The 13,289-nt window shown below is 36.7% G+C and overlaps 1 protein-coding gene across 1 annotated transcript in view; it reads left to right on the top strand.

The window, feature by feature from the left end:
* The window catches only part of furinb (furin (paired basic amino acid cleaving enzyme) b), a 108,412-nt gene that overhangs the window by 10,816 nt on the left and 84,307 nt on the right, over window positions 1-13,289 (top strand). Inside the window, exon 2 of the mRNA XM_053480879.1 lies at window positions 10,777-11,047. Within this exon, the coding sequence (XP_053336854.1) occupies window positions 10,871-11,047 (177 nt within the window). The 5' untranslated portion in view covers window positions 10,777-10,870. The remainder of the gene's footprint in view (window positions 1-10,776; window positions 11,048-13,289) is intronic.

The following is a 13,289-nucleotide window of genomic DNA, read 5'->3' as shown; positions in this document are numbered from 1 at the left end:
GGATTGTGTGTTCCTGGTGTGACTCGGGCAGTTGTTGTGGCCATCCTGTACCTGTCACGCAGGTGTGATATTCGGATGTACCGATCCTGTGCAGGTGTTGTTACACATGGTCTTCCACTGCGAGGATGATGAGCTGTCCTTCCTGTCTCCCTGTAGCGCTGTCTTAGGCGTCTCACAGTGCGGACGTGGCAATTTATTGCCCTAGCCACATCAGCAGTCTTATGCCTCCCTGCAGCATGCCTAATGCACGTTCACGCAGATGAGCAGGGACCCTGGGCATCTTTCTTTGGGTGTTTTTCACAGTCGGTAGACAAGTCTCTTTAGTGTCCTGCGTTTTTAGAACTGTGACCTTAAATGCCTACTTTCTGTAAGCTGTTAAGGTCTTAACGATCATTCCACAGGTGAATGGTAATTAATTGAATATGGTTAATTAAACATGCATGAAAAACATTGTTTAAACCCTTTAAAATGAAGATCTGTAAAGTTATTTGGATTTTTACAACATTATTGTTGAAATACACAGTCCTGAAAAAGGGACGTTTCTTTTTTTGCTGAGTATATATTCATAACTGTTGTTTATGGGCATTGGTGGCTCAGTAGTGCCATGCGGAAGGCCCATGTTCGATCCCCAATTAGTGCCCAAGCCACCCGGCCACTGGACACAGTGCTGGGGGGTTATTTTTAACATTTGAAACAAATAATATATATATATATATATATATATATATATAAATGTTAAAAATAACAGTCATAATCAATAATAACATTAATAGTAATAGTAATAATAAAAGCTTACATTAAAGAAAGACAATAATTATAATTTACAATTAACACGTTTAAGCTCCAGTTAGTTTGTCTCCAGTCACCATGCAACATGTCTTACCCTGGTGAAGCAAGTGTAGAGCATTAAGGCTAGGACATTGTAGTGGTTTCTGACATGAAGTTATTAAGCAGTGATAATTACTTTTCTCACCCTCCCCAGAAGGCACACTACAACAGTGTCACTGTCATTCTGTCCTTTGCTCTGTACTCATTACACATTGTGAAAAAATGATGACATCAGACCCAATTGTTTGACACAGATGTAGGCTAGATCATCCAGTGCAGAAATGGAAATCTCTGATAGTATATACCTTTAGAAAACCCTGATGCCTTAAAAAGTAAATAATAAAAAATAAGGACTTGGCAATTGTGTGAGATTGAGTGTGGGAAATTATGGGGAAATATTATATTATTTTCACATAAAAAAGTCAATGACTTGTAAACCACTCGATCATGTTGATGTTAAACAGTCAATTGGTTTTCTACGGTGGCCAAGAAGTGCAAAACAAAATAACAAAACAGAAAACAAAATAACATTCAAAAACAAAATAACAAAACCGAAAACTATAACAAATCAGAAAACACAACGACATATCAAGAAACAAAATACCAAATGAGAAGACACAACGACAATTTAGTCCAACCGGAAAAGGTAGGCGAATTAAATTCTTAGTGCTGATTGGAAGAGACATCTGTCACTCAAAACATACAAGAAGTACTGTCAAGTGAAGTGAAATTTATTTTAAAAGCACATTTAACACAACTTAGTTGACCAAAGTGCTGTATAATCCTCTAATACTAAAATTAATTCTTAAATGAAAATACATCTGAATGTCTGTGAGGCTAAAGTATTTCCTGTATATTTTGAGTGTCAGATGTCTCGTCCAATCAGTGGTAAGAATCAACAAAAAAGGAAATTTACCCAATTGTGGCTTACTTTCTGAATTTACAATTTTACAAATAATAGTTAAAAACATATTTAAAATCATACCCATAGGCTACACAACACTAATGTATAACGAATAGACACCCAAATAATTATTTAATATACTGGTGACACAGTTATATACTTCCCAGCCACAAAACAGCATTTCAGAATGGGTTAATTGATCTGCCCATATTAAGCTGGAAAAAAACAAATCCATGACCAGAGGTAAACACTTTGTTATATGTCGTAACAAATATATCAAACTAACAGAAGAAATCACTGCTATGTTTAATAGTGAAAGTAAGAGCATTGTGACAAGGTGACAAGAAGACCACAGCTGGGATTAAAACAGTTGTGTAGCTATGAGGAAACCTTCTGTTAGTGAGACTCATTAGATTAAAATGCTTCAGTTTGCTAGGGGGCATCAGGCTTGAATTGAAAAATGTCATGTGGTCTGATAAGTCCATGTTGCCTCTAGTCCAAAGCAATAGTCAGGTTGTGGTAAGAAGAAAAGTGCGTGTTGTGTCCATCATCCATAATGCCCACTGTAGAAGGCTCTAGAGGCAGTGTTATGACCTGTGGGTTGCTTCAGTTGGCTAGCAGAATTATGTAGTAATAAAATGAATCCAGCTGGCTACCTGAATGTACTGAATGACTAGTATATCCCATCAATCATTTTTCTCCCTCTGATGTCAAAGGCATATTTCGGAGCTCAAGTGGTTGTGGGAGCATGAAGAATCATTTTCTCACAGGAATTGGCCACCACATTAAACACTATAATTAAGCTGAAGCTGGCTGAACAAAACAGCTGTTTTGGTCAAACAGCATTGGTTAACCCCATTTTATTTAAAGATTTTGCATTCAAACTTCAACCTCGTGAAGTCGCAGTTCAGAGTTCATACCCCCAGTTCTTTGCAGATTTTGCCTTAGAACCTAAGTAATAATTGTTTGCGGAAACCCCTGCAGTTTTGCGGGAAACCGCAGATCTCCCCCACGATTTTTAAGGCTTTTTCATGGCAATATATAATTTTTATGCGTTTTAATGCTAAACTACTACGAACAAAATTATTTACAAATTTTTTAACATAAACATTAACGCAAATTTAGCTAAATTTCCACATAAAATATAATACAGTATACAATTTTTTAGCACTGTAAAGAGAACACAAAGGAACTGTAGAGGAAAATGTGGCTTGGGATGATGAACTATTCCTGTACTGTATGCTGATACCAAAGAAAACAGCAGCATACTCCAAAGAAAATGCGTTCGCATGAATTACAGTAAATTTACCTGTAGGGTAGCATCAGTATTTTACATTCTGGCATTGAGATATAGCAGTACAGTACTATACAGGTTTTCCTTTGCATAAATTTTTTTGAGTAATATATTAAGCTAAGTTTGAAATTAAGTGTTTTTGTAGTATTTGGGGGGCATATTTAGGGTTTAAACTATAAAATATGCATTTATAAGCATTTTTCTTTTTACCACATCCAAAATCTGCGTTTTTTTTTTTTCACAATTCGTGGGTGCAAATTTTTGGGATCAAGTGTATATGGTGTGAGCATAATGCTTTTGCATGTCATTGTGTCAGTGCAAAAAGTCTGACTGGGTAATCATACTTCACCAATCAGCTACCATAGATACACTATATTGCCAAAAGTATTCACTCACCCATCCAAATCATTGACTTCCAGTATCCATCTGTATCTTCCATGGTTACAGGTATATAAAATCAAGCATCTAGGCATGCAAACCACTCCTGCAAACATGATGTGGCCTTCAGATTAGCTTAGAGAGCTTTAGGGAATGGGTTTCCATGCCCAAGCAACTGCATCCAAGACTTACATTACCAACTGCGACATGTAAAGCATTGGATGCAGTTGTGTAAAGCCCACCGACACTGGACTCTAGAGCAGTAGAGACATGTTCTTTTAAATGTGAATCTTGCTTTTTTTGTCTGGCAATCCGATGGACGAGCCTGGGTTTGGTGGTTGCCAGGAGATCAGTACTTATCAGACTTTATTTTGCCAAGTGTAAATTTGGTAGAGGAGGGATTATGATGTGGTGTTGTTTTGCAGGAGTTGCATTGAAAGGATCTCTCAATGCTTCAGCATACCAAGATATTTTGGACAATTTCATGCTTCTTTGTGAAAACAGTTGGCCCCTTCGTGTTCCATCATGACTGATGCAGTGCACAAAGCAAGGTCCAAAAAGACATGGATGGATAAGCAAGGTTGGTGTAAAAGAACTTGACTGGCCTGTACAGAGTCCTGACCTCAACCAGATAGAACACCTTTGGGATGAATTAGAGCAGAGACTACGAGCCAGGCCTTCTCATCTAACATCAGTATCTGACCTTACCAATGCGCTCGTTGAAGAATGGTCAAAAATTCCCATGAATACACTCGTAAACCTTGTGAAAAGCCTTCCCAGAAGAGTTGAAGCTGTTATAACTGCAAAGCGTTGACCAACATCATATTGAACTCTATAGATTACGAATAAGATGTTAGTCAAGATGTTAGGTTAAATGCATGTGAAGGTAGGTAAGCGAATACTTTTGGTAATATAGTGTATCATAAAAATTAGGGGCATGATAGAGTTCTCGTGAGCAATGCTGAAACATTCTTCAGCCATTTGGTGTGTTTGCAGAATGTACTAGCGGAGGAAGATTTTGTTTTTGTAATTTATATAATTGCCTTATTTTCCAAGATGGATTCACCAGCTCTGATGTACTAAGTGACTTCAGAGTAATGCAAATTTAATAAGATTGTGTTTTGTGTCATAGAAACAGTCGATACGGCTTTATTTGAAATTTGCTGAACTAAACGCAATGTCTTATAAAGCTTAGTTATAAGTAAAGCTTTTGCAAATATGTCATTTGAAGCATTTATTTTTTTTGACAGTTCAGTAAGAATTACTGCCATCAGTACACATGATTGCCTTCTGCACACAGTGTTCCAAACCCTTGGTTGGGTTGCACTGTGTAAGTGATTGATTTTTCCAGTTTGTTCTGCTCTCTGCAGCTGACACTTAAATGTAGCTTCACATTAAAACCACAATTTATATATATAAATTGAGGAGAGAGCCAGCCTTTAATATCATTTTAGACATGATTAAAAGCAACTTATTAACAATTAATCATTGAATTTTAATAATTATTTTCAGTTGAATGCACCTTGAACTATGTTTTGTCATGGAACATAGTTATGCAGTTTTTGAATTTCGAATAATACACTTGCTACTGATATTTTCGGCATAGCTATTTAATACATATGTACAGAATGTCATGTTATTTATTTTGAATGTGTTGCTGTACTATGATGTTACTTGTCAAGTGTGTTTATGAATAGGTAGTGAACGTCTTATGTTATTGTATACCTTGGCAGTTTTTTAAAAGTATGTTAAATCACGCTTCATAAGTTTTTGATAACAAGCACCAAGTCATTAGCAGCATCCTAAGTTCTGTAAGTTATGAGTTGAAACCTCCATGGATTGAGTTGTTTTTTTTTTTTTTTGGTTTAGTTTAGTTTCTTTTTCCAGTACATTACACACATGCACGATTGAATTTGGAGGAAAAGTCACCACATTGAACTCTCATATTTTTCAAACCATTTCTAAAAAAAAAATTTGCAGTGCAGCAAGCTGAATTATGCTGCTAAAAAAGGCAACTGCCAGGGAGTACTGTTGTCATGAAGCATACACAATGTTTAGGTAGGTGGTAAATGTACATGAATGCCAGGGCCCAAGGTTTCTCAGCAGAACATTGCATTCTTAGCATAGTCCATTGTGGTGCCTTCTCTCCCTCAGGTGAGTAGCTTTTATGTGCGATTGGACCTGACGGGCTAACCTTCACTCTCCACATCCAGTAGTGACACTTGGGCATGTCTCTGGTTGTCCTTCCTTGGTCAACCATTGTTAGCTACTAAACACTGCATTCCATGAATACCCTACAAGGCCTACCATTTTGGGGATCCTCATCACAACCTGGCCCTTGTCAAAGTCACTCAGATCCTTAAGCTTATATTTACATTTAGGCATTTGGCAGATGGCCTTATCCAGGGCCACTTACATTCGTATATTTTCATTATACATCTGAGCAGTTGAGGTTTAAGGGCCTTGTTAAAGGTCCTAACAGGGACAACTTGGCAGTCGTGGGATTTGAACCTGGTACCTTCCAAACTGTAGTTTAATGCCTTAACCACTGAGCTACACCTGATGCTTGCCTGTTTTTCCTGCTTCCAACAAATACATTGCAAAAACTAAATGTTCACTCCAACAAATACATTGCAAAAACTAAATGTTCACTCCAACAAATACATTGCAAAAACTAAATGTTCACTTACTGCCTAATATCCCCCAGGTGCTACTGTAATAATATAATAAATGTTATTCATTCCCCCCAAGGTGGTTAAAATGTTTTCATTGATTAGTGTATATACATATTAATTGTTTGAATGTAAAAAAAGGTTTTGACACACATCATCAACTCTTTTTATTATTATTATTATTATTAACTACACACTGTCATTGACCAATGTTGTTCATGATATTAAGAATTTTGTTGTTGTTGTTGTTGTTTGCCCTTCCTTATTTTCTTATAGAGCTAGCTTTAGTCAGACATTAACAGATTATATATTTAAGTGGCACTATCCATCAAGTGTGAAAAAGACTGATTAAGAAAAGCTTAGGTTCATTTAGAGATCCCATTGGTTTTAAAAGAAAAGCACATTTTTTTAAATTAAAATAACATTAACTTGATAGAAAATTACTGTCTAGACACTGGTACTGTTGTAACTGTCTATTATAGCCAAAAACTAATTATTTTAATGAATTATTATCATAAAGAAGGTTATTTTCAGCAACCATCACTCCTTTCTTCTAATAGCACATTGTGATAGCTAATCCAGGTTTTCGTGTTAAAATTGCAATTCATCATTAGAAAACCCATTTGAAGTAACGTTAGCAGAGGTGAAAACCATCATGCTGATAAAAAAAAAAAGCAATAAAAGGTCATTATTTATCCTTTCTGAGTATCTGAAACATCAACATTTAATAGATTAAATTAGAGACTCAAAATGGCCAAGAAAAAAAAACTACCCTCTGAAGCTTGTCAGTCTATTCCATGCCACAATTTGGCAAGAAATTGAAGATTTTATGCAAAGGTGTATAATACTCTCTTTAAAGATCAGTACAAACTGGCTCTAACCAGGGTACAAAAAACCCAGTACATACCAGGACACGAGTGAGCAGGAGGACATGTATGTCAGATTCTGTAGCTTGAGAAACAGATGTCTTATAAGTCCTCAACTGACAGCTTCATCGAATAGATTTAAAATTCAAGAGGCAGGTCTTATAGCCATAGTTGCAGCGAAAAAAAACATCTCACAATGGGCAAAAAAAAAAAAAAGAAAGAGAAGGGGGAAATTAAGACAGGCCTTTGGACAGGGGAAGAATGTTATGGAAAAATATTTTAAGTTTTAGGTTTTTGGATTACAAATAAGATGTGAGATGGAGAAAAAAAAAGGCACTAAATGCCAATTGTCAAGCATGGTGGAAAAAAAGAAGACATTCTGAGGATGATTTGGTAAAGCTAAAGGGGGAGATTTATACATTTTCTACAGTCTAATTTGCACTGCCATGCCACACCCTGTGGATAGCAATTGTTTTGAGCTAGCTTTCTTCTAAAACAGCGCAATGACTACACAGAGAAGACGCAGTCAGCTGGTATTCTCTTTATAATCAACTGGAGTTGATTAAAGAGTTCTCTTTATAAACAGCTGGAATGCCACCAAGGCCGGAATTGTTGCAAAGGAAGCATTCTTTGGCAAAAGCCAGATTGTGTTACTGGCTTGTTAATGTCTAGAGTACATTTTTATTTTACAGTTGATTTGGATTTTTTAAATAGTTTTGCTCAGTGTTTTATAAGGTTATTAAGGTAATATTAATGTAAATGTAAAATAGACATGTTCTAAAATATTCAACTTTTGTTACTAAAATATATGGCATGAATAGATAACCTAAAATATGTACAGTAGGTAGTAAGTTTGCATGACCAGGCAGGGAGAGTGAGAGAAAGGATTCTATAAGAAAGTTTTTATAATAATAATAAAAGTATTTAATATTTTGATTGTCATAAAAAACAAAATTAATTATAAAAACTAATATGATTATCCTTAATCTCTTAGTAATGCACTCTGTACCTGGGAAAGTGTTTAATTGTTTAAGTGTTTATCCTAAATATTCTTGAGATCTTCAGACTGGCCAAATTGCTAATGATTTTTAGAGATCTGTTTATATATTTTATTTGTAAATTATTTAATGATTAAATGTTTTCCTATTTTTTTAATACATTTTTTATGTATAATGTATGTCCTTGTTACATGTACAAGGTGGTAAATGTGATAACATAACATAAATTATGTTTGAGGGGAGATCTCTTGACAGAGGTATCTTTTGACAGACATGTCACTGTAGTGTCAGTGTAAGTGTGTGCATGTTCTTCCAAAAAAAAACTTTTTCTGGAATTTCATCCTCATGTCATGTTTCATGGAGTGACCCATGTATCTTGCTACTCTTTCTGCCACCCTTTCTTTGATAGATTTGCTGATGGACAGGTAGCTTACTTTTCTCTTTTAGCTGACTGCACTGCCTGAACTTAATGAGCAGACTGAAACAAATTCCAGATATGATCGTTTGTTTTTTTCTAAGCACTATACTGTTCTGCTTTTTCTCTTACATACACTGTGCTAATTATATATTAATTCTATTGTTGCACATCTATCTGAAATAAGTACACAGTGGCCTGCCATGGCTACTATACCATAATGAGCATTATATATTGATTTTGACAAGTTTTACATTAAGGTCTTGAATAATTGGGTTTAAAGGTCATTCACATGTTATTCAGTATAATGGATAAAAATGTTTAGGCGTTAGTTTTTCTTTATTTAAGAGGTTGCAGAAATTGCACCCCAGAGCACCGTTTTTAAAGCATCTGTTGTATTCTTGCCTTTTGTAGAGATATGTACAACTTTGCATTGGGCTCTGGAGAAAAGTGTAAGCTGGTTCCATATTCAGCATAACCCACCTATGCTATATAGATCTGCTTAAATCTAACAGCATCTTATCTGTGTCATGATCCTGCAGAGATTTTCCCTAGGGCAAGAACAAGAGAGCATGGACAGAAAATACAGATCCTTTGTTTTATTTTTTATATTTTGGTTTCTATAAGTTTTTCTTAGGTTTAGTTATATCCTGGCTTAGTGGTTAGCACTGCCACCTCACACCTCCAGGCTTCAGGGATTGAATCTTATTTCCCATCTGCGTGTGTGAAGTCTGCATGTTCTGCCTGTTGTTTGTGGGTTTTCTCTAGGAACTTTTCCTTCCACAGTCCAAAAACATGCGTTGGAGGCTGATTGGCATGTGCAGATTGCCCATAGTGTATGAATGAGTGTGTGAGAGTGTGCGGGTATGTTGGCACACCATCCAGTGTGCCAACATAATAAAATGTACAGTCATACATATTTGATTTATTAAACACATGGTTGATTAAAAGAGAAACTTTCTTGGATACTTTATTTTTGCAATCATAAAACAGAAAGGTTAAATAACTTGAACATTGCAGTGTTTCTCACAACTGTGAAGTACTTGTGGTTGTAGCCAGCAGAGCGTGCCGGCATTACCTGCAGCACAAATGTGGTCTACCATACACAACAACAACAAATACATTACATGGCCTTTAACCCAATATTTTGATTTGTTGTATTTTCAATTAGTTTCACACATGAGAGACCCAACGCTAGCCCTCCCCTCTACCTGTATGTCAGTGTAGATGGCACTGTTTGTAGGAGCCCTCAGACCCCAGAGCACTTTTAGCCATTCTTTGCATTATTATGTTTGAAGTTGAAGGGTTCTACATGTTTCTACTGTCATTCTGGTAGCAGTAAATGTATGTGTTTTAAAAGTAATAATAAGTTTGGTTCTACACATCATATCTATGTGTGATAAACCCTTCTTTGGGGAAACAACAAAATAAATGATTTACACATAAGACAAATATAAAATAGCTCTGAGATTTTGAGGTAATGATCTAGGAGCAATACTGGAGTTGAGAACTTAATTTTTTTTTTAAAGTTGAGAACTTAATTTTCCCCCATAATAAGCCACATTTAATACCATTTAAAGTTCTCAGGTTTTTCTTAATGAGAAATTATTTTTCATGAGATACATTTAAGAAGATCTAAAGAGACTTAAAATCTCTTTCAAGTCTAAAATACTAAATACAACTCATTTCTGTCTAGGATGAAAAAGAAGCAGTTAACATGACATCTCATCTTGGATTTTATTTTGCTATGGGATCAATACTTCCAAGCAGTCATCTTCATATGATAAATGGTTAAATCCTCTCTGGATGAGTAACAAAGCAACCAGTCAAAGTTATTCCGAAGCACCTTGTACTCTGTTTTTCTGCCGTTCTGTTGTTTTTCACTTGATTACAGCTACTGTCACAATTCTGGTATTGTGTCAACAGATAACATTCACATATATTCTGCATTGTCTATTTCATTTATGCATTCTAGGAAAAAAACCAAGCAAGCACGTTCTAATTTAATTGTCTGATCCCTTTGCTGTTAATCGTTGACTGTTCTTGAAAATGGCAAACACCTTGAAGAAATCAAAGCATCTGTAAAAGGTGTTTTTCCCCCGTTACCGAGCAAAGCTTGGTCTCTATGTGCAAGATTTAATACATTATTATCATCATACTCATTATCCTCTAGTACAGATTGAGTTTTTTTTTTTATCCTGGTTGCAGAGATATTGCATGCAGCACAGATGGAAAAATAAAGCTGTTTAAATAACAATTTAAGGCCACGCACAAGCTTTTCCAGTCTCCACTTTATAACAAAATATTTATCTCCAAAGTCATTTTGTTCTTGTGGTTATCTTGGGGGTTGTTCTGTTAAAATGCCTGTATTTGTCCATTTGTATGAGGCTCAATCTAAGCCCTTTGTTTTGTCTACTGTAGGTCTCGGCACAGTTCCGTTCGGCCCACGTAATCCAGAGTGACAGATTTTCTCAGAAGCATACATAGAGCATTCAGGCCTGCTGCAGTGACGTTCATGGAGGTCCGTTGGCTCCTGCTGCAGCTCAGAATCAGCCTGCTGTTCCTGAGCATTATGGTACAGTCTGCATACAGCCAAGGTGTGTACACCAATTCCTGGGCCATTCACATCCATGGGGGCAAGGAGGAGGCCCAGCGTATCGCCCACAAGCATAACTTCATCAACCATGGCAATGTGAGTAGGAACAGTGATGCATCAAACTAAAAGCCATTTGACCATCTCAGGAAACATCAATAAGGACACAGCGAAAACAATATGTTTAAATTAGCCAGCGGTAGTTTAGCTGACATTGTGATCAGTCTGCAGTGTGCTCCACATTTGTATTTGTGCAATGTCTTTTCAATAACAGAAGTTTGGGTGATGAAGTGAAACAACAAAAAAGTTTACAGGGAAGACCAAAAGCTGTGCTTTCCTGACATTCAAGTATATTTCTCCCTTGAGGAAGGAACTTGTTGAGAGAAAGATATTTATATTTTAGCATTCATTTGCATTGTTAATGAAGCATGTTTAAATTAGCTGCAGCCTTACTCTTTGGATACTGTATTTGCCTAGTAACCTTGGAAAGCAACAGTGGAAAAACACACTATTTCTAGGCTATACTGTATGCCAGTGAGGTGTCACATTAACTAGCTGATATTTTCATATCATAATATGAAATGATATAATTCTCACTGTTGTTTCACTGGTTATCTTTTCATGGTTCTGAAATGATTTGGTTTATATTATTTTAAAATATCTGAGGTCTAAAGTGAGAAATTAATGTTTTTTAAAGAGCAGACAAAAGGTTCGGTGAAAACTACACATTGTGACTAAAAGTATGTGGACATCTGACCATCTCATCTATATTTAGCCAAGCTCACTCTCATTTATTCGTTCTGTATACTGCTTATCCTGTACAGGGTCATGGGACGTGGTACACCCTTGGTAGGGTGCAAGGGCACATTAGCACACACATGCTCATGCTCACTCACACACGATGGGCAAATTGAAAACAACAATTAGTCCACCGTACATGTCTTTGGGCTATGGAAGGAAACAGGATACGTGGGGAAAAACTACAGTACAAAGCACGTGGAGAACATGCAAACTCCAGTCATTCGGACCCGAGCAAGGTATCAAACCACACTGCTAACCACTATCCCACCGTGCCACCTCTTCTCCAAACTTCTGGCACACATTTAAAAGCTTTTTCCTAAGATGTCTTTGTATCCTGTAGCTTTAAGGTTGGCATTTTTTGTTATTAATATTGAACATAAACAACCTTTGCCTAAATATATATTTATATTCAGTGCATGCTTACATGAATCTACCATCTCTTTCAAGCCTGGTGTGTGTGCACATACATGTGTAAACATGTCTTTGCATTTCTCCATCATGCAAAAAAGAAACAGCAAGTGGGAGCCACTTTATTATGAAAGCCACTCTGGATGTCTTCTTTTTTCTGACTGTAAGGTTCTACCTCTTCCACCCATCCCCCAACTATCCCAGCGAACAATCCCCCCACCCCCCCACCCCCCAGCCCCCACCCCCCACACACACATACACACACACTCTCTCTCTTGTGTTCTTGTGTATAAACATGTAAAGGAACAGTAAATCAATAGACAACTGGGAAAATTAATTTTAGCATACATCGTTATTTTTCTGCTCTAATGAACAAGGTTGGCCTTGTGTGTTCCTGAACCTGTAATTCTGGCACTGGCTGCAGGGTAGTTAAGCAACAAGAGTCATGGCTAATGTACATTCTTTATCTGATTGACCTCCTGTTCAGAACCCGAGAATAGCCTGTAGGTCTGAGGAGAGGGCCAGTGAGACCTGGGACAGCCAGAAACACCTCTTACTGTATCAACACCAAACCCACCACTTTCCATCAGAGCAACACTCAATGGTGCCATCACACTGCTGCCATCTGGGAGCTTTCCAAACTGTCTGCCAGTTTATTAATAGCCGTTTCTTTGCTCTTTTTCTTGGTTTCATCCTGCTTTTTATTTTCCTTTTTCTTTCTTTGCTTTTTTTATGAAGGCAAACAGAGCTGAATGAATTATGTGCCTCATTTACAATTGATATAAACAGGCATTCCTAATATGTACAACCCAGGACCTTATAACAACTAGTAGTCAGCCCAGAAGAAATCAATATTTGCATTAAAATTCAGCTCTGGTTCTGTGTTTGTTCTGCTGGCAAAAATGTACCCTGATACAGATAAAGCACACACACACACACACACACACACACACACACACACAGACACACACACACACACAGACACACACACACACACACACACACTTTCACAAGCGGTTATTGGCCTTGTGGTACTGAGTCATCAATAAAGGAACAGATGAACATTCATGAACTAAATACATAAGATAATTTCAGCTTTAGTGGACTAGGAAGTGCATTAAGTATAATATGT

Source organism: Clarias gariepinus, chromosome 2 (assembly GCF_024256425.1).
Source record: "Clarias gariepinus isolate MV-2021 ecotype Netherlands chromosome 2, CGAR_prim_01v2, whole genome shotgun sequence".
Classification (NCBI taxonomy): domain Eukaryota; kingdom Metazoa; phylum Chordata; class Actinopteri; order Siluriformes; family Clariidae; genus Clarias; species Clarias gariepinus.
Note: the sequence above shows the minus strand (reverse complement) of the source record. Positions and strands in the feature narration are given on the sequence as shown.